This window comes from Rhodamnia argentea, chromosome 7 (genome assembly GCF_020921035.1).
Source record: "Rhodamnia argentea isolate NSW1041297 chromosome 7, ASM2092103v1, whole genome shotgun sequence".
Classification (NCBI taxonomy): Eukaryota; Viridiplantae; Streptophyta; class Magnoliopsida; order Myrtales; family Myrtaceae; genus Rhodamnia; species Rhodamnia argentea.
Window position 1 is genome coordinate 7,349,188 of NC_063156.1, and position 22,436 is coordinate 7,371,623.

Below are 22,436 nucleotides of genomic sequence, written 5' to 3' on the forward strand. Positions count from 1 at the left end.
CTGGCAATATAAACATGTGATTAATTCAAGTTAGTGAGATGGAGTTTTTTGGGGATGCTTCCTCCTCCCCCCAGGAAAACAGGGCAAGAAAATGGTCAACTCCGAAATGTTCGAACGAGGAAGAAACCCAAAGTTACAGAGACTGAGAGAAAGGAAAAAGTACAGAAAGCTCTCACTTTCTCTCTTATGTCTATCCCTCTCCCTCTCCCTCTCCCAGCTATAAATGAAAAGGCAGAGAGAGAGAGAGAGAGAGAGAAACGTTACATGTCGTTCCGATCTTTCTAGCCCTTTTTTTAACTCGTTTTGTTGCGTTATATTGAAAAAAAAAAGGTGATCTTTTGCCCACTTCCCCACTAACATCGTCATCTCTCTCTCTCTCTTTCTCTCTCTCTCTCCTCAAGGTTGGGTTAAAATACCCACCAATGCACATCTTTTCTCTCTCTCTCTCTCTCTCTCTCTCTCTGCGTGAAAACTTGAGCTCACTCTTCCTGGAGTTGTAAGAAACTCTCGGGGCCTCCTCGAAGCCTCTGATCCAAGCTTTTGCCCCTTTCTGTCCTCGTAAGTCATTGCAGCCAACCGGGGGGAAGGACAGGGGAAAGGACGAGGACGGGACATAATCTCAGGCGGATTTGGGTACTATCTAGGTTTCTGTCTTTCATCTGATTCTTAGACTTCTAATCGGTCGACCTCGGGTTTCGTGCGAATGGGTACTTTTCCCCTTTGTCTGACTTGTGCCCTTTTTTTAAGGCGAATCAGATCCATTGCCGCTAGTTTCTGATTCTTCTTTGATATTGGGTAGTTTTCCTGGGGTTTTGGGTGCTTGAAGTCTCTTATTTTTTGCGAATTTGTTTGGAAGTGGGGCGTGGGGGGCGGTTTGTTCTTTGGGGTTGAATGGTCCATTCGTGTTACTTGGTTTTTTATTTGAGCTCTGTTCTTCGCTTCTTCTATGGGGTTTGGAGATCTGTGATGTTCTTATTTTGGAGGGTTGGATTTGATGATTGGACTTGTGCCGTTGGAGTTCTTGCCAGTGTAGTAATAGTGGCTTCTTGCTTTACTTTTCCCCCCACCCCCCTCATATTGTACTTTCTAGTGAATGATTACGCTGGTGAAATGCGTTCCATTAGATCATGATGATGGCACCCTTTTTCTGTTTTGATGGTCCAGTTGACTTTCTATTGGTGCCAAATTATCATGCCTTTTTCACTGATTAATTGACAGTCTCTGTGCTTCAACATTATTAGATTTTGGGGTTGTGGGTGGCCACGGAAGTTAACTCCCTATATTTGGCATCAGCCTGGTGACTTTCAAGGAGACTCTCCCTTTCATGCAGCTTCGATTCAGTCAGCTGGGAAATGGTTGCTTGAATCAGAATCATCTTCCTCTATGGTTCAGAATTAAAGTGGTGAATCTCATGAGGTCCTTACATCACATTGTGCCAGTGTGCATTGTGGTTTCATAGCGAAGTGCAGGTTGGTATCTGATAGTCACACAACTAGAATTTGGGATGTGATGTGCAAACATTTGTTATGTAACTATATCTGAATGCGAAAAAAGCTGGTAGATTTGGTCAAGATCAGAAAGATACCTACCTTTTAACCTGACCACTGGTTTGGTCCTGATTTTAAGTGCTGCTCCGAAGCATGTTGGAATTGGTTATCACTAGCTAAGTTTGGTTAGCAGATTACCTGCTGCAAAAATTACTTCTGAAGTGCTGCATCGTGTTTGCTCTACGAGTTGCAGCTGCTATGACATTAAAAGATATTTATTTCAGATTGATAATTAACGGGGTTTTTCTCTACATTGGTAATCTTGCATATGAATCATCCTTGCTGATTTAACCTTTTGCCAGGGTACTACTTAGAAGTATGGAATCTGAAACTGCAAGTACGAACCATTTGGCTTTGGGCCTTCATCGCGTGCTTCCAGCTATCCTACCAGCATTTCTAATTTCAGTTGGATACGTTGACCCTGGAAAGTGGGCTGCTAATGTTGAAGGAGGTGCACGATTTGGGCTTGATCTTTTAGTATTTGTGCTTATTTTCAATTTTGCGGCAATTCTGTGTCAGTACCTGTCAGCTCAAATTGGTGTGGTCACTAAGAGAGATCTTGCTGAGGTACATAACTCTCTCTCTCTTCTCCCCCCCCCTCTCTCTCTCTCTTAGATTCATGTCTGTGCTACTGCATTCACCATTGTCATGGCTACTGTGCTTTTACATTAACCCATTTTATACTCAGATTAAAGATTTTGGTGTTAGGAAATACTTCTTTTTGGCTCTATGTGAACACGAAGTAACTAGAAAGGAAGCAACTTGATAGTTGATACACAACGGATATTCCTATTCCTTATCAGGCCATTTAGACAAGATTTGTTAGCACGTGTAGGTTTACATACCATTGTATTCTTTACTAGTTTCGGCCTATTGTGGCCCTTGGTCTCTTGTATCTGACGCACTCATGCTCACTTTATTCTTTGCAAACTGATCCCCCATTTTCCTTAATAAGAACTGAATTTCTACGCTGGGGGAAGCAGGAGGACGAAGGGCGCGGCTATTCAATGCTGGAGTCCACATGCTACTGTGTCACTGTTTGCTTATGCAACTTTTATCGCATGTTAAATGAGTTAATGTGCCCATGAACGTATTTTCAGCCCGTAACATGGCATTGAGTTTTCAATGTACTTAAATGATGTGAGCCTTTTTCTTTAATGTTGCACGTCTTTTTGAGTTCTGAGAAATTTTCATGCCCATATCAATGATGTCGCAGATTTGCAGTGATGAGTACGACAGATGTGTATGCATTCTATTGGGGATTCAGTTGGAGTTTTCTATGATTGCATTGGACATTTCTATGGTATTAAATTTTAGTTGTTGATGGCTAGTAGTTTTTCTTTGATGTAGTTAGCATCTAGAAGTATTTCTCCATTCTTACTCTATTTTGGCCTTCACTCTGACTCATGCCAGATTGTGGGAATGGCACACGCACTAAATCTTCTTCTCGGGGCGGATTTGTTCAGTTGCATTTTTTTGACTGCTATAGATGCTGTTTTCTACCCTCTTTTTGCAAACCTCCTGGTAAGCCTGTGAATAGTTGCAATTTATCACTCATTGACTGTGCAGTGTCTGCCGTGATCCAATTCTTTAAGTTCTTTTCCTCAGGAGAACTGCAAGGCCAAACTCATATGTGTATGCATTGCATGCTTCATAATTTGTGCTTTTGTTTTTGGATTACTCCTAAGTCAAGCAGAAATCCCTCAAACCATCAATGGGGTGCCTACTGTATTCAGTGGGGAGAGTGCATTTATGTTGATCAGTCTTCTTGGAGCAAGTATTCTGCCTCAGAATTTTTACCTCCATTCTGCCCTAATTCAGGTCTCTCTCTCTCTCTCTCTCTCTCTCTCTCTCTCTCTCTCTCTCTCGTGCGCGCATGTGCATATGTGTCACATGCACTGAAAAGCACAAATGTCTTAGAATAACATAGCTTGGAAGTCTTCTCTTGGGAAAGAAAGATTCCACTTCTTCCTCATACATTACTTCAAAGTTCATTATTTTCATACCTCCCCTTTTGTAAGCATTTACTTCTTTTTTTTTACTAGGAACCTTTGGCTGATTTAACTTGCTAATGTGTGAAATATTTGGATAGTATTTGCCTTAGCAAAGAGAATAGGGCAAGAGGGAAAAGGGGGAGAATATCAGGAGGGATGAAAGACAAGCTGCAACATCTTGCAATCAATCCGTGCTTTGAGTGTTCTATTAAGCCATTTAATATGATAGCTCCACAGCCTTTATTTATGCCTCCTCTGCTTATTCAAAACATTCATCTTTTCTTCAACCATTGGCAATAAAAAAGAAAAGCATGCAAGCCCCTTTGAGGAGGAGTTGAATTCTTCTTTTTTTCTTTGGGAAGCAATCCAGAAGAACAGCGATATAATTTTTAAATTGAAACATATATGTAATAGGTGCAAACAATGGCATCATAGATTTGCACATATAATGATTTTTCTTGTGGAAGGAAAAAGCTTATACGTCTCAAATATCTTTAAATCAGACTTGAAAAAGTAAAAGAGCCCCAGCCATCTTCATTGGATGTTTGTTGATCTGTTAAAAGATAATACTGTCAAGTAACCAATTACATCAGATTTATTAATTTAAGTAAATTGACTAGACTTGATCCATTTGTGTAAGTTGACATGTCATTTCACTTCAAAATATGGTATAGGCTGGATTTGAAATTTTGATCAATATATGTCTTCTTTTTTTGGGGTAATAAACCTTCTACATACTAGTGGAGCAACAAGGAGACAACTACAATGAAAACTAAGCATTTTAGCATTACATGGGTCCTCATGTGAGGATACATGCACCTGATTAGTTTGGTATCACATTTCTGTCTCTTGCTTATTGAGGGGATGAAAGCAAGGTAATGTTATGGAATCATGTGTAGAGCTCTGTGGTATTTGATCAAAAGACACATGATAAATATTTAGAGATACTTGGTTTTGGGGCTCAACTGAGTGGGATTGTTTCTTCTGGTAGTCAAAGATGAAATCCAGTAAAAGTACTGATTGATGATTATCTCATAATTTTTTTATGGTTCAATCATACAATATTAACATAACTGATGTATTAATAAATAATGCTTTGTTCATACATTTGCTTGTGACTTTGGTCTTTCATAATGTTGGTGAAATTTCTTGCAGCATTACCGGGGAGAGCCTAATTTTTCTAGTGGTTCCCTGATTCACAACCATCTATTTGCCATTATATGTGTATTCAGTTGCATTTGTCTGGCGAGTTATGCGCTGATGAGTTCAGCTGCAAATGTGTTCTATAGTGCGGGCCTTGTTTCTCTTACTTTTCAAGATGCACTGACCTTAGTGGAGCAGGTTGGCTTCTTTACTATATTAGGTCTCTCCTCGATGAGTTATGATTTTTCTCTATTGGCCACTCATTTCTTATGTTTTCCTTGAACAACTTGTACAGGTATTTCCGAGTCCAATTGCACCTTTTCTTTTACTACTGGTTTTGTTCAGCTCTAGTCAAGCCACAGCTTTAACCTGGAAGATAAGTGGAGAAGTGGTCTTGCATAATTTCATGATGGTGGACATCCCAAGCTGGCTTCACCGTGCTTCAATCAGAATTTTTGCCATCATTCCTGCTATTTACTGTGTATGGAATTCTGGAGCTGAGGGGTTGTACCAATTACTCATTTTTACACAGGTTGTGGTAGCTCTGCTGCTCCCCTCCTCTGTGGTCCCTCTTTTCCGTGTTGCCTCATCCAGAACAGTGATGGGTATCCACAAAATCTCTCAGGTTGTGGAGTTCTTGGTTCTGATTACATTTATTGGAATGCTTGGCTTGAAGATTATATTTGTGTTGGAGATGATCTTTGGAAGTAGTGATTGGGCTGGTAATTTGAGATGGAACATTGGCAGTAATTCATCTTACCTGTATGTTGTCCTTGTCATCACTTCTTGTGCATCATTGGGTTTGATGCTATGGCTAGCAACTACGCCATTAAAATCTGCGAGTTCGCAAACAAATGCACAGTTATGGAATTGGGATTTGCAAAGGACAACTGAGGTTTATGCTGAGAAAGAGGAGTCTGATTTTGGTGGTCCTGGAGAACACAGCCAAGAGCTGGGTGCATCTCCTTTACCTGGGAAGTCCCACTCTGTCGCATCCGTGGTGACTTCTGTGGTTGATTCACCAGTGACAGAATCTGACCACGAGTGCAGTTTGATGACTGTAGACGACAAGCAGTCTAATATTGTGTTGCCAAACTCACAAATATGCTCTTCCGAAGAACTGATGTCTGTAACGCAAGGCATGCCGCAATTAGCTGTGTCAAAGGAGACATCTGAAACTAAGGCCACAACAATTGAGGTGATTGAATCAGTTGAACCTGTTGAGAAGACGGTGGGAGTTGAGGTAGACCTCCCGACTAAAAATGATGATGGAAAAAATTCCTGGGAATGTGAGGAACTATCCAAAGGAGCTTTGGGGAGCACTCCAATTATACCCGAGGCTCCAGGCTCATTCAGGAGTCTCAGCGGCAAAAGTGATGATGGTGGAAATGGTGCGGGTAGTCTTTCGAGATTAGCAGGGTTGGGGCGTGCTGCGAGGCGTCAAGTAGCTGCCGTTCTCGATGAATTTTGGGGACAGCTCTATGACTTTCATGGACAAGTTAGTCAAGAAGCAAAAGCTAAAAAGTTTGATTTGTTGCCTGTGGTTGATGTGAAGGTTGCCGCTTCAACAAGCAAAATGGACACATCTGGGTTGGACTCTTCTGCATATTTCCCTTCATTGGCTGGAAGAGGATCTGATCCATTTATGAGCCCAAGTATGTTTGATTCTCCCGAGCATCAGAGGGTACAGAGTGGCCGAGAGTCACCTTATGGGTCTCAAAGGGGATCTTCTGCTCTATGGTCCAACCAAATGCAGTTGTTGGATGCATATGTTCAAAGTTCTCACTGTGGAGTAGATGCTGGCGAGAGGCGTTATTCTAGTTTGCGTCTTCCTCCCTCTTCCGATGGCTGGGATAACCAGCCTGCCACAGTTCATGGTTATCAGATTGCATCATATCCCGGTCGGATTGCAACTGAAAGTTCTGTTTGTTTTAATGGGCAGGGTGAGATCCCAAAATCCCTGTCCTTGGCCCCATCCAGCTACAAGGACTCTAATGCTTATTCTTTGGGGCAAAAGTTTCAGAATGGGCTGAGCCCTGTACAGACATCATTTCAGAATGTTGCGGTTTCTGGAAACAGTTTAATCCACCCAGAGAGACATTATTATGAGCATTTCTCTTCTAGTCCTTCCCATAGTGCGCTGGCTTCAGCCAATGAGAAGAAGTACCGTAGTTTGCCAGATATTTCTGGAGTGTCTGTCTTTAATCGCAATTCAGGTATGTCTGCCAAGAATGCTCAGTGGGACACTTCCATTGGATGTGGTCCATCCGTAAATAAAACGAGTTATGAACCACCAGGTTTCTCTTGTTCTGTATCTAGAGTAGGCCCGTTGGCGTTTGACGAGCTCTCTCCATCTAGCAAATATCGAGATGCGTTGTCTATGCAGTTGACATCAAACCCAAATACTTCATCCCTCTGGTCGAGACAGCCTTTTGAGCAGTTTGGTGTTGCTGACAAAAGTCGGCCGTTGGGCAGCATAGGAAGCAAGTCGAGCGCATTTTCTAGAGAAATTACTTCTGTTGTGGATGCTGAGGCCATGCTTCTCCAGTCCTTGAGACATTGCATTTTGAAACTCCTGAAGTTGGAGGGATCTGACTGGCTGTTTAAGCAAAACGACGGTGCTGATGAGGATTTAATCGACAAGGTTGCTGCTAGGGAGAAATTTCTTTATCAGCTCGAGAACAGGGAGATGAACAACGCTTCATTGAAGAATGAAGAGTTTGGTTCTGCAAATTTTTTGATTCCATCTATTCCCCATTGTGGTGATGAGTGTATCTATAGAGCCGATCTCATAATAAGCTTTGGCGTGTGGTGTGTACACAAGGTTCTTGATCTGTCGCTCATGGAAAGTCGGCCAGAGTTATGGGGAAAATATACTTACGTACTTAACCGACTTCAGGTATTGTACTGTGGAAACATTTTGAGATAGACGGATTCGTGATTACTGCTGCGGATCTACCTTAGAGTTAGATCTTTATGGTCACATCAAATTGCTTGTAGGCCGTACCTGACTTTGCCAAGCCATGTGGGTCCTGATTGACCTATTTCTTTATTTGCAGAGTATGCATAAGTCACCATTGTCTAACTTCAAGATGAATGTTTGTGAGCCCTTATCCTATATTGTGCTAGTCCAACCGTCATGTGCATGCTGATTTTAGATTCTTAGCTACTTTTAGGTGGGAAGCATAATGCATAAGTTCATGCCTTCCTTTGATCTTGCTTTCGTTTCCTCAATGGTTGATTTCTAGAGTTGTCCGAAAATGGATAACCCTGCAAGAGCCTCAAGTAGCAACCTTAGTCAAAACTTTTAGTTTATCATGCATATACTGGTTGTCATACTATATCCACACCTTGTGAACAGGGAATCATTGAACCGGCATTCTTGAAGCCCCGAACACCGATGCCCCCTTGCTTTTGCCTCCAAATTACTGGAGTAAACTTCCAGCAGGTACCAAGCCCTGCTGTTGGAATTAATGATTCATTACCTCCAGCCGCAAAAACTGCCCGTGGCAAATGCACAACGGCAGCGATGCTCCTCGAAGTAGTCAAGGATGTGGAGACTGCAATCTCAGGCAGGAAAGGTCGGACGGGCACTGCAGCAGGTGATGTGGCTTTCCCTAAGGGGAAAGAGAATTTGGCATCTGTCCTCAAGCGATATAAGCGCCGACTGTCCAACAAACACGTCAGTTCACACGAGGGGGTCCGCAAGATTCCGCATCCTGCTTCTTATGTCTCCTAGCGCAGATGAACTTTATATCTCCCTCCCTCCCTTCCTCCTTGTACCAAAGTTCTTTTTGCTGCAAATTTTTCCTTAGTTCTGATGGAACCATTAGTATGTAATGTGATATACTGATATGTAAATGCTGCGGATTAGTCAAAGCTCATGGAAAGAAGGGGTTGGCTATGGGTTGAAGTCTTGTAGTTCTCAAGTTCTCTCTACACTTGGTGGAACTGGTTTTTCCCGAACACTCCCGAAAGGGGGAAACAAGAGAGCTTCCTCGAGCAGGGGATCGATGCCGAGCACCGAGAGCCATGCTGTTTTTAAGTCTGCTGTGTCTTTATTGCTCTGGCTTTCTGCCAAAGTCGCAGGCCCTTATTTTCGGAACATACTGTAGAAGGCATTGTGGCCTGGAAATCATAACAGGTGGCTGTCATCGACCTTGCATGATTGTATGTGCTTTCATGTGTAACATGTAAAAGTTGATGGCTTCAGGGGGAGAGAAGTCTTCTCCTCTCATCTTCCCATTTCAGGAGGTCTTTTTTTATTTTTTTTTGGTCAACTTTTCAGGAGGATTGAATTGTCGAAAATGGTTGAGAACTTTGCAGAGTTATTCATCAGGAGCATGAGGCAGTGACACAATTATTCCCTGCAACAAGCGAAAACCAGGATGTTTTGGGCAGTCCAGTCATGTAGATTACCTGGAAAAAGGAAAACAAGGCGAAGGTGTTCAATCTGGGGTCGGACACTAGGGGGGAAAAAACACTAATCTGGAGATTCATATGGAGTCCTAGAGTTTGAAAGATTGAAAACATAAAACGAGTCTATCTGGCATGTCTCTTTCTATCAAAACTGATCTTGACCACGCCCTTTGGACAGGTGACTGCTCAGAAATTCTTAATGATTAAAGTCGACTCTTTGATTGCTACAAGAAAAGCTAAAATCAAAAGTAGTTAGCGTCAGCACACTATGGCACGTACCGAATCGAGTTGGGCGTGGCTCGTCCACTTTGACATATAATTAAAAGAAAATAATATAAATGGTTCTTAAACTTTAGCTCAACATGCATCTCTGAATTTTCAATTTGATCAATATGATCTCCGAATTTTAACCCAATGCGAAATATGGTTCTTGAATTTTCAATTTATTCAATGTGATCCTTAAATTTTTGGAACATGTTCAATTTAGTCCCTAAATTATAAGAAAATGTTCAAAATCATCCCTAAACTTGAATTAATAGAAAGACTACGTTAAACATCTTTCTATAATTTAGAAATTGAGTTGAACATGTTTCGAAAGTTCAAGAATCATATTTACTAAATTAAAGGTTGAGGGATCGTGTTGCTTATTGAGTTATATTTCAGGGATCATATTGATCAAATTAAAAGTTTAAAGAATATTCAGAAGTCATTTATGTGATTATCTCATGTAATATCAAACTAGGAGACACAAAACAAAGAGCGTACGCCATGGAAGAGCCCTTGGTAATGCACAAGCACATGCGACGTGCGCATGCCCAAGATTTTCTTCCTCCACCAGGAGGAAAACATTAAAAGAATGGGATTTGGTGCTTTGGATCCCATCTCATTTGTCGTTTCTTTGCACACGAAAAAACATTCTCCTTCGAGTCCCAGGTCTGAACTCTCGCCCTCATCACCATGACCTTCACTAGCCCCGCAAACTCTCTCTCTCTCTCTCTCTCTCTCTTGTGGGTGTGGAGTATCTTGAGGTGGGTATGCGTCGGTAGAGGTAAGCAGTTCATTCGCAAACTCGGCAATTGATTCTGCTATTGATTGTGATGATGATGAACACGGTAGCACAGAGTGATAAAGTTCGTTTTTTTCTTTCTTACTCTCTGTTTTGGTTCGCCGAGCGATATAGCCCAGTCGGACGCAGATTTCATTTGATGGAGCGTCACCACGAGATGATTTTTATCTTCGATAGTGCCATGGAATGTCGTGCAGTCTTGTGGGATCGATGGGAAGCGAGAAATCCCACAGCTTTGGCGCAGTTTTTGTTTCTTTTTTTTTCTCTTTTTGGGAGATGATGCACTGCACCTTAGTCGAAAGAGGAGGTTGTAAACCCTCTGCATGTACGCACCGATGCTTCCAATCCTGTGCAGAATAGCTTAACAGAGACCAAAGGGACACCCAAGTACTTGAAACTCTAGCAGATTTTGCTTGACCCCCATCTGGAAATTCCAGCTGCGAACGTAGCAGTTTGAGCTGGGGTTAAGCTTCAAGCCAGAGAGGATTCCAAATCCGTCGAAAGATACTAGAAATAGCCCCCGAATGGTTGCCCATCACCACCATTCAAGAAAAGAAACAGATCATCTGCAAAACCCAGGTGCGGGAGATGAGCTTCTTGAACGATTTGGGGTTTGGGGGTGGGGGCGGGGGGGGAGGAGGGAGGGGAGAGGGTAGAGAGGTGATGCTGGAGCTCTCCATTCTCAGCTGCACAGCATTTAGCACTTTTGGAGAAAACCTCAATGGCCATCATGAAGATTGTTTAGTAGAGAGTTCCAGCTTTACTGAATCAAAATGCTTTCTTGATGACCGCCATTGACAAAAGATGGTTCAAGCTGATAAAATCAGACAAAAAATCCTTTCGGTGTTCTAGCTGAACTTGTTTTTAATACACTTTTAGATGATTTTGCAGCAGGAAATAGAGCGAAACCTCGACCATTTTAGACGGTTTTGGCACCTTAGGGACCAAGCTAATGGCCACATATAAGTTACTATTTATCAGACAAAAACCAGTGTCGCGCTCTTTGTCAATTGTTTTATTTACTACTAGAGCACAGTGATGTGAATCCCTGGTCGAAATTGCTTGACGCGCCGCGGCACTGGTTTTTTTTTTTCTAGGCATTGATGTCGGATACCCAGAGCAAAAGATGTTGACTAATGCGTGTCGCGGATCTGGTCTCTGGTGTTTGAGCACCGCAGCGTTAGCAGCGGAAGACCTGCTCATCGGGCCACGGTTAACGACATGGGATACATAGTTGTGGTGTCACTGCCGGCCATTCTGTTCATCCTGATCGTGGCGCTTGCATTTTACCTCGTGGGGAGGGCCCGCGGGCGGAGCGAAGCCGCTCGGGCACCTCACTACTTTGGACCCCCTGCTCCTCCATTGCAGCCCCATGAAAAGCCCTCCGAAGTATGAAATTGCTGTAGCATATGTACATGGATGTGTGCGTGTGTGAGAGAGAGAGAGTATATGAACATGTTGAACATAATTGGGTTTGATGAGTATAATGCCTGAATATCTGTTGCTTTACGCTGACATCTTTGTGTGAGAGAATGTTAAATTGTTGACTGGTTGTGGACCCTTTTCTTTTTCAGCTCTTCCTGTGTAATCAAGCTCATATTTGGCTACATCTTTTCAGTCAGGATGGAATTGGAGTCCCTTTCCTCTTGAGTACTTTTTTCTTTCGAGGAATGGCTGCACCACGGCACGGCTCGGCATACTCATCGCAGGACGGCTGGCACTTCGCGGCCCTGGACCTTCTCCTCTCCTTCCTCCAAGGCCGAGCCTTATAGGTAGCTCAAGGGGTGCGCCCATCGGTAAGCTCCCAAAAAAGATGAGGCAGAGGGACCATGCCACTGCCGGTGGTCTCAGCAACATCCCGAAACGCGAGTCGTCATACTACGATCTTGCTTTCTTCACGCGCCTGCCATTGTCAAGTGCTTGAGCTCCAAGCCGTGCTTCGGGCTCTCTTAAAATAACCCACGAATCATCCATCGTGGACGGTATCGTCTTCCCAACTAACTCCGTCTGGCTCTTCACACCCCCGAAAGCACGAACACGTTCGTTAGTCACTTTCCTGTCTTTCACGGTGGTTGCTCTCTATGGTGCTCTCCCCACTTTCTAAATTGTTCAATTGGGTCACTGAAACTATTTTGTTGCGCAATCGAATCCTTGTATCACGGCCCGACAAAATCCTCGTATAAGGATGGGCCGTGATACGACCGACCGGCCATGTCCTTATCCATGCCACGAATCAGTCCATGGCCAGGCACAAGGATCGACTAGAGACCATCCACCATGGCCGAGCATCAACCAAGATGGTCGAGTGGATGAATCAGTGCATGAATCGTTGCATGAACCAACGCATGAACTAGCGTCCGGACAGCATGGTGGAGCACACGGCCAGCACCATGCCGTGCATGATGCAGCATGCGACTAGGCACCCGACCAAGAATAGCCTGACTTGGCTGAGCATGATCCCAAGCGGCCGGGCAGGCTAACGAACACGACCCCTCACATTCCAAGAGGCCTTCTGGAACATTCAAAGGGCTGTCTACGCAACGATTCATCCATGGGGGAGATCAAGAGTCCCACAAGGGACAAATCACATAAGACGAAACAGGGGAATCCAAGCCATGCAAGACAATGCATAGGAGTGTGCATGATCCAAGCCGGTCCAATCTCGGTATGGAACCGGGGACCGGACCCGTAGCCCCGGTCTCCAAATTTTCGGGACTAAGGACCGGATCGAGACCGAACTTGATCGGGATCGGCGGTTCGATCCGATCCCGGCCTAGTGAGACTGCTAACACCAGCTACTTATAGAAATCTAACCCTTGAAATACAATATGCTTCGATTGTATGTTCATTTACAACCTATACCCTCGATCTAATAAAAAATACATTAGTCCAGTTTGCTCACATTCATAATGAAGACGTGTCTTCACGGAATGGTAGACTTAACAATGACATTGGTTTAACCGCCGGCACAATAGAGATATATAAAGGATAGAATCGAAAAAACCCGGGTGGCGAAGACATACTAATAGTGATGTTGTTCACAAAACAGATTCCACATTCAAGCAAGTATGCGAAATAAAATACATGACTACTCATTAAAATGAACAACCGAAACGCATGAACAGTAAGAAATTGCTACCACTATATTAAATAAACCGATTAAATAATTTCTTTTTGAAAAAAACACGCCAGTGTATACTCACCACACAATGCATTGGAAAAGGCCACAATAAATAGGATAGACTGCATTCATAACATCGAGGGGCTGTCCAAGTTTCAAAGAGAAATTGATATAAACCATTCTTGTAAAGTGGTTTTACTAGCATTCAACTCAAACATGCTTTCATGGTTCCAATTGAACCGCCACTCAATTCTTTCAGGATTCCTAAGACAGGCAAAGGACATGCTATATATGCGTAACGTTCTGGATATACCTTGTCAAGAATGTACTGCCTAACAATGAAAATGGCTCGAGAAATGAACATTGAAAATAAATGAAAAACTTGCTTTTATATATATATATATATATATATATATATATATATATATATATATATTATGGGTGGTACGATCCGAGCGGTCCGAACCCCTGTTCCAGGTGGATGGAACCGGGGATCGGATCACTTCCCTCAAGGACTGGACCAATCCGCCTGGTCCGATCCAATCCCTGGTTGGGCCAGTCTGGTCCAATCCAGTTTCCTCACCCCTAAGATAAGGGGAATATGACGAATACAAAAAGACAAAATAGATGAGTTGAAGGGCTACACAAAAGACAAGGGGCATTTCTTATAGCGTGTGAGGAACACCCTCACCGCCTTATAGCAACTTCCTGTTTCTTTTCTCTTTGGATTTGTTTTTTTTCCTTTCTAATTTTATACATTCTTATCCAAATAGTGAAAAGGCAAGTACACATAAGCATCAATATACTGTGAAAATTGTCCAAAAATTTCTAAACTTTTTGTATTGATGCTAATTCGGTCATAAACCTTTTAATTATATCAATTCAGTCTTAAAATTTTTGCATCGGTTTCAATTTAATCTTAAACTTTTCAATTGTGTCAATTCAGTCCTAAATCTATTAATTGTGTCAATTTGGTCCTAAATCGTTTGCATTTATGTCAATTTAGTCAATCCAACTAATTTTGAATGGAAATCGTTGATGCAAACTCCGGTCATCCAACGTGACCCTCTCCGGTATTGCCATGGACATTTTTTAAAATTTTTCTTATTTTTCAGTAATTTTTTTTGGGATTTTCCTTTTTTTTTTTTTACTTTGTTTTGTTTTTGGTAAGAGGGCCGGCGACCCTCGCCGGCATTGGAGGAGGACCATGGTGCCCTCAACTAGTGTTGGCGAGCGATGGTCGGTGGCCCTATGTCCCAAAACAAAAGATAAAGTTGAAAAAAAAAGAAAAACCCAAAAAATTTAGTAAAAAATAAAGAATATTTAAGAATTTCCACATTAGCTCCATCAAGGGCCACGTAGAACAACTAACGTTCACGTGAGTTATTTTCGGCGAAAATTGGTAGGATGAATTCAATTTGCACGAACGCAAAAGGTTTAGGACTAAATTGGCACAATTAAAACGTTTAAGATTGAATTGGCACAAATGTAAAATGTTTAGGACTTTTTGGACACTTCTCCCTCAACATATTCGATCAACATTGATGTGTCAACTCACATTGGCATTTCTGTTTCCATTTTAAAAGAAGGATCCATTGAAATGAAAAGGACAAATGCTTTATGATCCTCATTGCACAAAAAGGACATAAAAAACAAAAAAGGAAGTTCAACAACCCAATTAAATGATTCGGAAAAGCCTAAGAACCCACGAATGCGTTATCTCAAAATAGAAAAGATCGGAATAGAAAAAGAAAGCGGATCTCACATGGGAAATACAAAGAAACCTTCCAATATCGATCATGTCGCTACAATGTGCTTTTGCACGATGGATCAAATCGTAATTTTGCAAATATTCGCCACATTACTTATTACTTCATTCCGTAATAAATCTAAGCATGAATAAACCAACTTTGCTAAATTTGTTAGTTTATTTACTTTTTCTTTTTGGTCGAATATTTACTCTTTCAAAGCCGAATATTTACTTTACGTGCTTAGAGTTACAAGTTCATCGTTGGTGCTTGTGTGTCGGTGAACAAAGTTGTCGGTCGTAGCCGGCAGTGGGTTGGGGGTGGTGGTGCCCCGTTCTGATGAGAACACACCAACGGTCGAGATCTCCCGGTTTGAAACACTTCTGATCTTTCCAACCAAACAAAAAAAACAAAAGGAACAGTTCTGATCTGTCTTTTGGCTTTTTTTTTTTTAACCCTTCACGTGGGGCCCGTTTGATGCGATAGTAGAGTAACGTGAACTTAGAATTAAAAAGAAATAATAACCCAAATAGCTCCTGAACTTTAATTCATTATGTAACACGACCCTTAAACTTTTAATTTGTTCAGTATATTGAATAATTTCATATTGATCAAAGACTAAATTGAATATCCACCAAAAGTTCGGGACAAATTAAAAGTCCAGAGACCACATTATATAATAGATTAAAGTTCGGAGATCACTTTAAATAAATTAAAAGTTTAAGTACCATAATACATACTGAGTCAAAATTTAAAGACCATATGTGTTCTTTTGCGACTTCGATTAGATATAGGTAACGATAACATTCAATTGCTCGTAAGATTTGATTGCTTTCATTAAATTAGGATTTTATTACATATTTTATCAATAAATATAATGAGAATTTTCTCGATCCTCCTTTACAATATAATGACAAATGCAGATCTGCCTTCTCTTTTTCAATTTTTTTTTCTTTTTTGTTTTTTTAACTCTGAATTGGAATCGACAAAAAGAAAATACTCTGAATTGTTTTTAAGGATGTCATCAGCTATCGCGACGATTTTATCAGTGCGTTTTCTTTTTCCAATATAGTCTAAACGCATGGACGTGGAGATCCAACGACCTCATCAAGGTTCATGAAACCCCCTATAAACTCCAATAAACCAAATAAGTTCCAGCCCTTTTTTATCTGAATAAGACAATCCTTGTTTAGAGCAGTTTTGCACGCGGTTAGCAAGGCTAAGCTTGTTGATTTAATCCTAAACCTTTTTACCTTTTGCCAATTCAGTCATATTGGTAAGAAATCGATGACGTGGATGCCGACCGTAGTATCATCTGTGCTGGCGTGGACAATTTGTAATGATTTATTATTTTTTTCTATTTTTTAAAAAAAAATTATCCTTTTCTTTCCTTTTTTGGGGTTTAGAAGTCGGTGACCCCCACCAGCTCTTGCCCAACGATCAGCGGGACCATTAGGCTCCGAAGTCATAAAGGAAAAAACAACAAATATAAAAAAATTGATTTTTTTAATAAAATATTAAAAATTATCCACGTCAATTCCGACGGTGCCATGTAAGATGATATGCGTCCAAATTGCCGATAGGACTGAATTGCCAAAATATAAGGTCTAGAACCGAATTGACAAGCTTAAAATGTTTGAAACTGAATTGTCAAAAATACGAAAGGTTTGGGACTCTTTTGACAATTTCCCCCAATCGGCTCTCTAAAAAATATGGATGCTCGGTTTCAATCCGGATTCGGTGGAATTTTAGGTTAGGCATGTATAACTTTTCCTGTTTAAGCATCCCGATAATTTGTCTATGTGGACTGAACAGTTCGATTCGGTCCAAATCCTTAGAATAATCCACTCAAACCTAATCCGACCCGTCGATTTGCCGCCTCCTACCACACGGCTCCATTCTCGTTTAGCTTAGATCGACGTCGGTCTTTATATCTTCGTAGGCTAGTTGTTGCACTTAAGGAGGTTTAGGTTAACAAAAGTAATAAAGAAAAATACATGTTAAATATGAAAAAGCGAGAGATGTTGCCGTTTCTCATCTCCATCTCCACCTACACCTACCAAAAATTGCTTCTTTTCTTTTCTTTTCTTTTTAGGACGGCCTTAACACCTACCAAAACCAAAAGAGGGTTGTTGAACCCGATTTTTCCTTTTTATAAATTAAAAAAATATAAAAATATATAATATATTTTTTTTACCTATCCTATCACTAGCATTATTCTATCACATTTTTCCTCTGCGCTTTTTTGCAGAGCACGAAAATCGAATCTGACATCTACGCTATTAGCATCGTTATTTCTTAATTCTTTTACTAGAAGGGCTGCATGTTTATTGAAGGAAAAATTAATATTAAAGACCTGCCATATATATATATATATTGCATTATGGGGTTTGTCAAAAAATTAAATGGGAACCATCTGGAAGAAAAAAAGAAAAAAAAAATATCGCATTAAATACTGAATAAGATAACTAAAATTAGGAGAATTCAAGAGAATTTGCGGCCAATTAGAGGAGGTTGGTTTGGTGAGAAATCGACACTCCGCGCTGTCTGCACCTATAAAGCACTCGATCACTCTTTCCCTTCCCATTTCCCCCCTCCTCCTGCGTAGATCTGATTCTCTCTCTCTCTTTCTCTCTCTCTGGAGCTTCGCATTTCCGCCATGGTTTCCGAGGGCATCCTGCTCGGGATGGGCAACCCCCTCCTCGACATCATCGCCGTTGTCGACGACGAGTTCCTCCGGAAGTACGTCCTCCTCCTCCTCCTCCTCCGCCCCTACTCCCGATCTCGTTTCCGTGTCTTCGTGCGCGTGTTGTTCGGATGCTTTCGTTTTTTCTTTTTTTTCTTTTTTGTGGGCCGGAGGGAGGGTCGCGTCTGTGCAGATCTTGCGCCGCCATGAGCGTTCGGTTGCGCTGGCGAGTTTAGTTTTTTCGAGCTCGTGCTCCGATTGTTCGATGGTTTTGCGCCTTTTTTTAAATGTTAGATCTGGCTCTGTTTGGAAGTTCGCAGGAATGACGACGTTAGCAACTACTTCATTCCAATGATCTGCTTTAATAGAGTAGCTCAATGCTTCTGCGGTAACGATCGATGATGGAGCAGCTCCTTGGCGGGCGTGGTTTCTGATATTTAAGTTTGAATGTTCAATCAAGCGTGGACCGTCCTTGTAATGAGCTTTGCAGGATGTTAATTGCTGATATAAAAATGAACCGCATGTTCTCGTTACTCTGCCCTGAGAACTTATCTGGCCATTTCTACGTGACAGATATGACATCAAGTTGAACAATGCGATTCTCGCTGAGGACAAGCACCTGCCCATGTAAGAATCTTTCTCTCACATGATTTAGGTAATTCATGGTCTGTACCTGAATATTTCTTTTTTCATTGTTGACCGTTATGACTATTGTTACGACATGTAAGATGATTGAGGCTTAGGGTGAATGCTGTGCGCTCAATGTTAATCCAGTCACGATAACAGCTTATTGCATATATAGCAGCAGAGAGCAAATGGTTCATTTTCTTCTTGACCCGTGAACTGTTGGTTAGCTTATAATGTGAACATGCTACAAAATGCCCTGTTTCAGCTCTCTCTTTTTGCTTACTGAGACTTCTTAGTCTCTGTGTTAATGATGAGTGTCTGAGGAAAGGAGTACTTGCGAAGTGGAGTAGCTCACCATTCCTTTCCCCTTGTTCCCTTATGACAACGATAGATAGCACCATTATTGTTTGCTAGTAGGAAGAGATCTCTCTCCTTTTCTGGTATTACTATGAAGAATTTTGATTGCCCTCAATTATCTTCTTCAGAGTTATATCTGTAGATGATGGGTGACTATGCTGAGTGAACTTGTTGCAGGTATGAGGAAATGGCTAGCAACTACAGTGTAGATTACATTGCCGGGGGTAATGCATATTATGGACTTCTCTCCTGTGCTGAATTGATATCTGTAATCAGAACAATGTGTCATTTCTGTTCCACAAGTGATATCCTTCTTCTTTTCTAGGTGCTACTCAGAACTCCATCAGAGTTGCTCAGGTACATCCGGGAATTCTTAGTCTATTCTGGCATCTGGTAAATTAAAGTGTTATCTGATGACTTAAAAAGGTTTTCTTTGTCCTCTACAGTGGATGCTTCAGGTTCCTGGTGCAACCAGCTTCATAGGCTGCATTGGAAAAGAGAAATTTGGGGAGGAGATGAAGAAGAATGCAAAACTTGCTGGTGTGAATGTAGGTCTTTCTTCTCTGGTTATTTGTATTGTTCTGTGCATTGTCATGCCTAAGCTGATGCAATCATCTGATGCATACTTCAGGTCCACTATTATGAGGATGAAAATGCACCAACTGGCACTTGTGCCGTCTGTGTTGTGGGTGGTGAAAGGTCAGTTGATGCTCAGATGGGTTTTACAAATTCTACTACCTTTTTCATTTGGATATACACATCTCTATCTCGACACTAAATTATACTGACGCAAGTGGTTCTTGATTCTTAAGTACGAACTTCAACCGTGTCTCTTTGATTGAACAAGTTATGAGGCTCCTATTGTATGCCACGATGTGTTTAAACTTATCTGAAGTGGAATCTCTACTGATGTGTGATTTTGTAAAGTTTGATTGAGTGTTCTGACCAGCTAGAGCTTGCCTTTCCATTGTAATCCAACGGCCTTTTACCTTATTCTCATAGATACTGCCTACAATACCAAATGTTATCCTAACCATATCTTCACGAGGGAAAATGTGTGAATAAATCTTCCTTTCTTTCTATGGTGCATGAGTTTGTCAAATGTAAGTTCATCCAACCATATCCTTGGGGTGATTTCATGTTGTTTCAGGCTTATTGAATTGAACTCTTGTCAGAAATCTCACTCTCAAGCAGTTTATATATGTGCGCCTTTTCGTTTTTCTGGGTCTGGGTCATAGATGCTTGTGCTGTAAAATGATAGAAGTCTAGTCTCTCCTCTAGAAGCTGACAACATATTAAGTAATATCACTAAGATATTCGACATTACGTTGTGCCCCTCTTTTGCAGTTGGAAAAAAGAGCTCATTTTGTTATGCCATTGGTATGGTCTAGGTGTGGGGGTTGGGGTGGAAACACAGGTCAGAGATCAAAACGCATTACCATAAGGAAAAGACACATTCATTTTGTTATTTTGATTGTTAATATTGGGGTAAATTTCCTGTTGTTCCTGCAGTATTGGGTAATTATTGCTTTACTCCCTACATTTTGAACTTTACAGTTTGTTCCTGAAGTTTACATGTTTAATGTGCTTTGTACTGTAGCGTAGTTTGAGTGCATGGTGGATGTTAAAATGTCGTTGGTAACCTGAAAATCTGGCCGAGGAATCATAGTTATTTAGAATTTATATTTTCCGGGACCAAGTTGTCTGTTTTTAAAATTCAGGGCCTAAAGTGGCAATCATTTGGAACTTTAAAAGGACTCTTAAGAGTTTATTATACTTTATAATATCTTAAGAGTTTATTATACTTTATGATGCAGAGGTAGTGCTAACCTGGCTGTATTCCTTGTTCTGGTTGATAATTTTGGTGTGCTTTCAACTGTCAACACTATCAAGACTCTTCTTGCAAGTTATAATAAGTTGGACTAACGAGAAGTTTGTGTCGGTGTTTTATTTTAGGTCTCTTATTGCCAATCTCTCTGCGGCCAATTGCTACAAGTCTGACCACTTGAAACAACCAGAAAATTGGGCGCTAGGTAGCTTGTCCAACTTCAGGTTTTGGTAACTTAAATCTTTTCTACTCGTATGGTTTCACTAAAAGGACATCGTTGTTGGACCTACATTAAACAGTTGAGAAGGCCAAGTACTTCTACATCGCTGGATTTTTCCTCACTGTATCCCCAGAGTCTATCCAGCTTGTTGCTGAACATGCAGCTGCAAATAACAAGGTTGGTTGCTTGAAGGAAAAAGGAGATAGTCCTTCATGTCTGTTAATTTTCAGCAGCTTTACCTAAGATTGCTTGATCAATGTTTTGTGTTGACAGCTATTCATGATGAACCTTTCTGCTCCATTCATCTGCGAATTTTTCAAGGATGCTCAAGAGAAGGTCTTGCCGTAAGCATCTATTACCTTGAACCTTCTGCCACAGTATTTGCCATGAGAAAGATCATATTTTAACTCATAGGCGTGACTTTCTCACTCCAGCTATATGGACTATGTCTTTGGAAATGAGACGGAGGCACGGACATTCTCTAAAGTTCATGGCTGGGAGGTAAAGTTGCTTCTTCCATGTACTTACGATTTTATGTATTATGTGAATTGTTTAAACTAATTTGGGTTGTTCAGACTGATGATATTGAGGAGATAGCCCTTAAGATATCCCAATGGCCCAAAGCATCAGGAACATACAAGAGGATCACTGTTATTACTCAGGGTCCCGACCCCGTTGTTGTTGCAGAGGATGGGAAGGTCAAGAAGTTCCCAGTAATAAAATTACCCAAGGAGAAACTTGTTGACACCAATGGAGCAGGTATATCTTCTGTATATAACCTTAAGTACGCACTTAAAAGCGTACGTACATGTGCATGCTGGCATGGCTGGACTTATTATATGTCTAGGGAGTATTTCAAGGTGCGTGCCTAACAGATGAATGCATGCGTAGGTGATGCATTCGTTGGGGGATTTCTGTCTCAACTGGTTAAGGAGAAACCCATCGAGGACTGTGTTAAAGCTGGCTGCTATGCGGCCAATGTCATTATCCAAAGACCTGGTTGCAGTTACCCAGAGAAGCCCAATTTTGAATGAGCTACTTTCTGGTATTATTACAAAATAGACCGGCTTTATTCTAAATTTTGATCATCAAGCGTCCTATTACTATCGCGATTTCCTCTCATTCCCATCTTTGCTTGTCATTTGTGTCATGAGCCGGAATAATGCGAGTCTTTTCTTATAAGCAATTATCGAGCATGAGGTCTCTTGTTTACACTTTCGATTCAAGAATGGTGACTTTCTGTGTTCTGACGGTCCTGCACTGAATACAACAGTTCTATTGTGACATCGAGACATTTGGTTATGTCCTTGGCGTTCAACTCATGGATGATTTTATCTTTTTACAGCAAGAGACATGTTCAGCAAGGAAGGTGAGAGTGAACGCACTACCCACTTAAAAGGCCAGGCCCCCTTTTCCATTTTACCTTTTATAAACTCTTTCTAAAAATGGAGAAGGATAGAAAGGGCAAAATAAAGAAATTTATTGCCCACTTTTTATCGAGAATGTTCTGTCGATAAAATTATTTAGTTGTCGTTATAGTCCAATCATCAACCTCATCCTTTATTTATTGAAAGAAATAACGTAATATTTATCTAAAAATTTATTTGTAGACTAGAATTTGCATTTGATAACCAAATGCCAGTTGAAGTTTTATATTTCTCGTGCAATTGAAGTTATGAA

The 22,436-nt window shown here is 41.1% G+C and overlaps 2 protein-coding genes and 1 long non-coding RNA gene across 9 annotated transcripts in view; 1 reads left to right on the forward strand and 2 right to left on the reverse strand.

The window, feature by feature from the left end:
* LOC115746877 (29 kDa ribonucleoprotein A, chloroplastic) overlaps positions 1-10,102 on the reverse strand; it is a 22,297-nt gene extending 12,195 nt beyond the window's left edge. The window contains exon 1 of the mRNA XM_048282744.1: positions 10,085-10,102. The gene's annotated coding sequence lies outside the window, so the exon portion shown is untranslated. The remainder of the gene's footprint in view (positions 1-10,084) is intronic.
* Positions 453-22,042, forward strand: LOC115746873 (adenosine kinase 2). Of its 7 annotated transcripts, XM_048282742.1 has the most exons (17): positions 1,242-1,469; positions 1,851-2,114; positions 2,764-2,850; positions 2,961-3,071; positions 3,156-3,413; positions 17,668-17,780; positions 18,298-18,351; positions 18,886-18,932; positions 19,034-19,065; positions 19,155-19,256; positions 19,340-19,407; positions 20,665-20,741; positions 20,836-20,933; positions 21,030-21,100; positions 21,191-21,257; positions 21,332-21,515; positions 21,648-22,042. In XM_048282742.1, exons 2-17 carry the CDS (start codon positions 1,866-1,868, stop codon positions 21,788-21,790), a joined length of 1,761 nt encoding a protein of 586 aa, XP_048138699.1. In that variant the 5' UTR covers positions 1,242-1,469; positions 1,851-1,865; the 3' UTR covers positions 21,791-22,042. The 7 variants fall into 7 exon arrangements, with proteins under 7 accessions (XP_048138698.1, XP_030538674.1, XP_048138697.1 ...); XM_030682821.2 differs by lacking the exons at positions 1,242-1,469; positions 1,851-2,114; positions 2,764-2,850; positions 2,961-3,071 and having other exon boundaries at positions 3,356-3,403; XM_048282743.1 differs by lacking the exons at positions 1,242-1,469; positions 1,851-2,114; positions 2,764-2,850; positions 2,961-3,071 and having other exon boundaries at positions 3,370-3,411.
* On the reverse strand, positions 10,441-10,789 carry LOC115746879. Its single transcript, XR_004016086.1, has 2 exons — positions 10,561-10,789; positions 10,441-10,516 (listed from the first exon to the last, which is right to left on the reverse strand). It is a non-coding gene; the product is annotated as an uncharacterized LOC115746879 (long non-coding RNA).
* Positions 22,043-22,436: the final 394 nt, after the last annotated feature.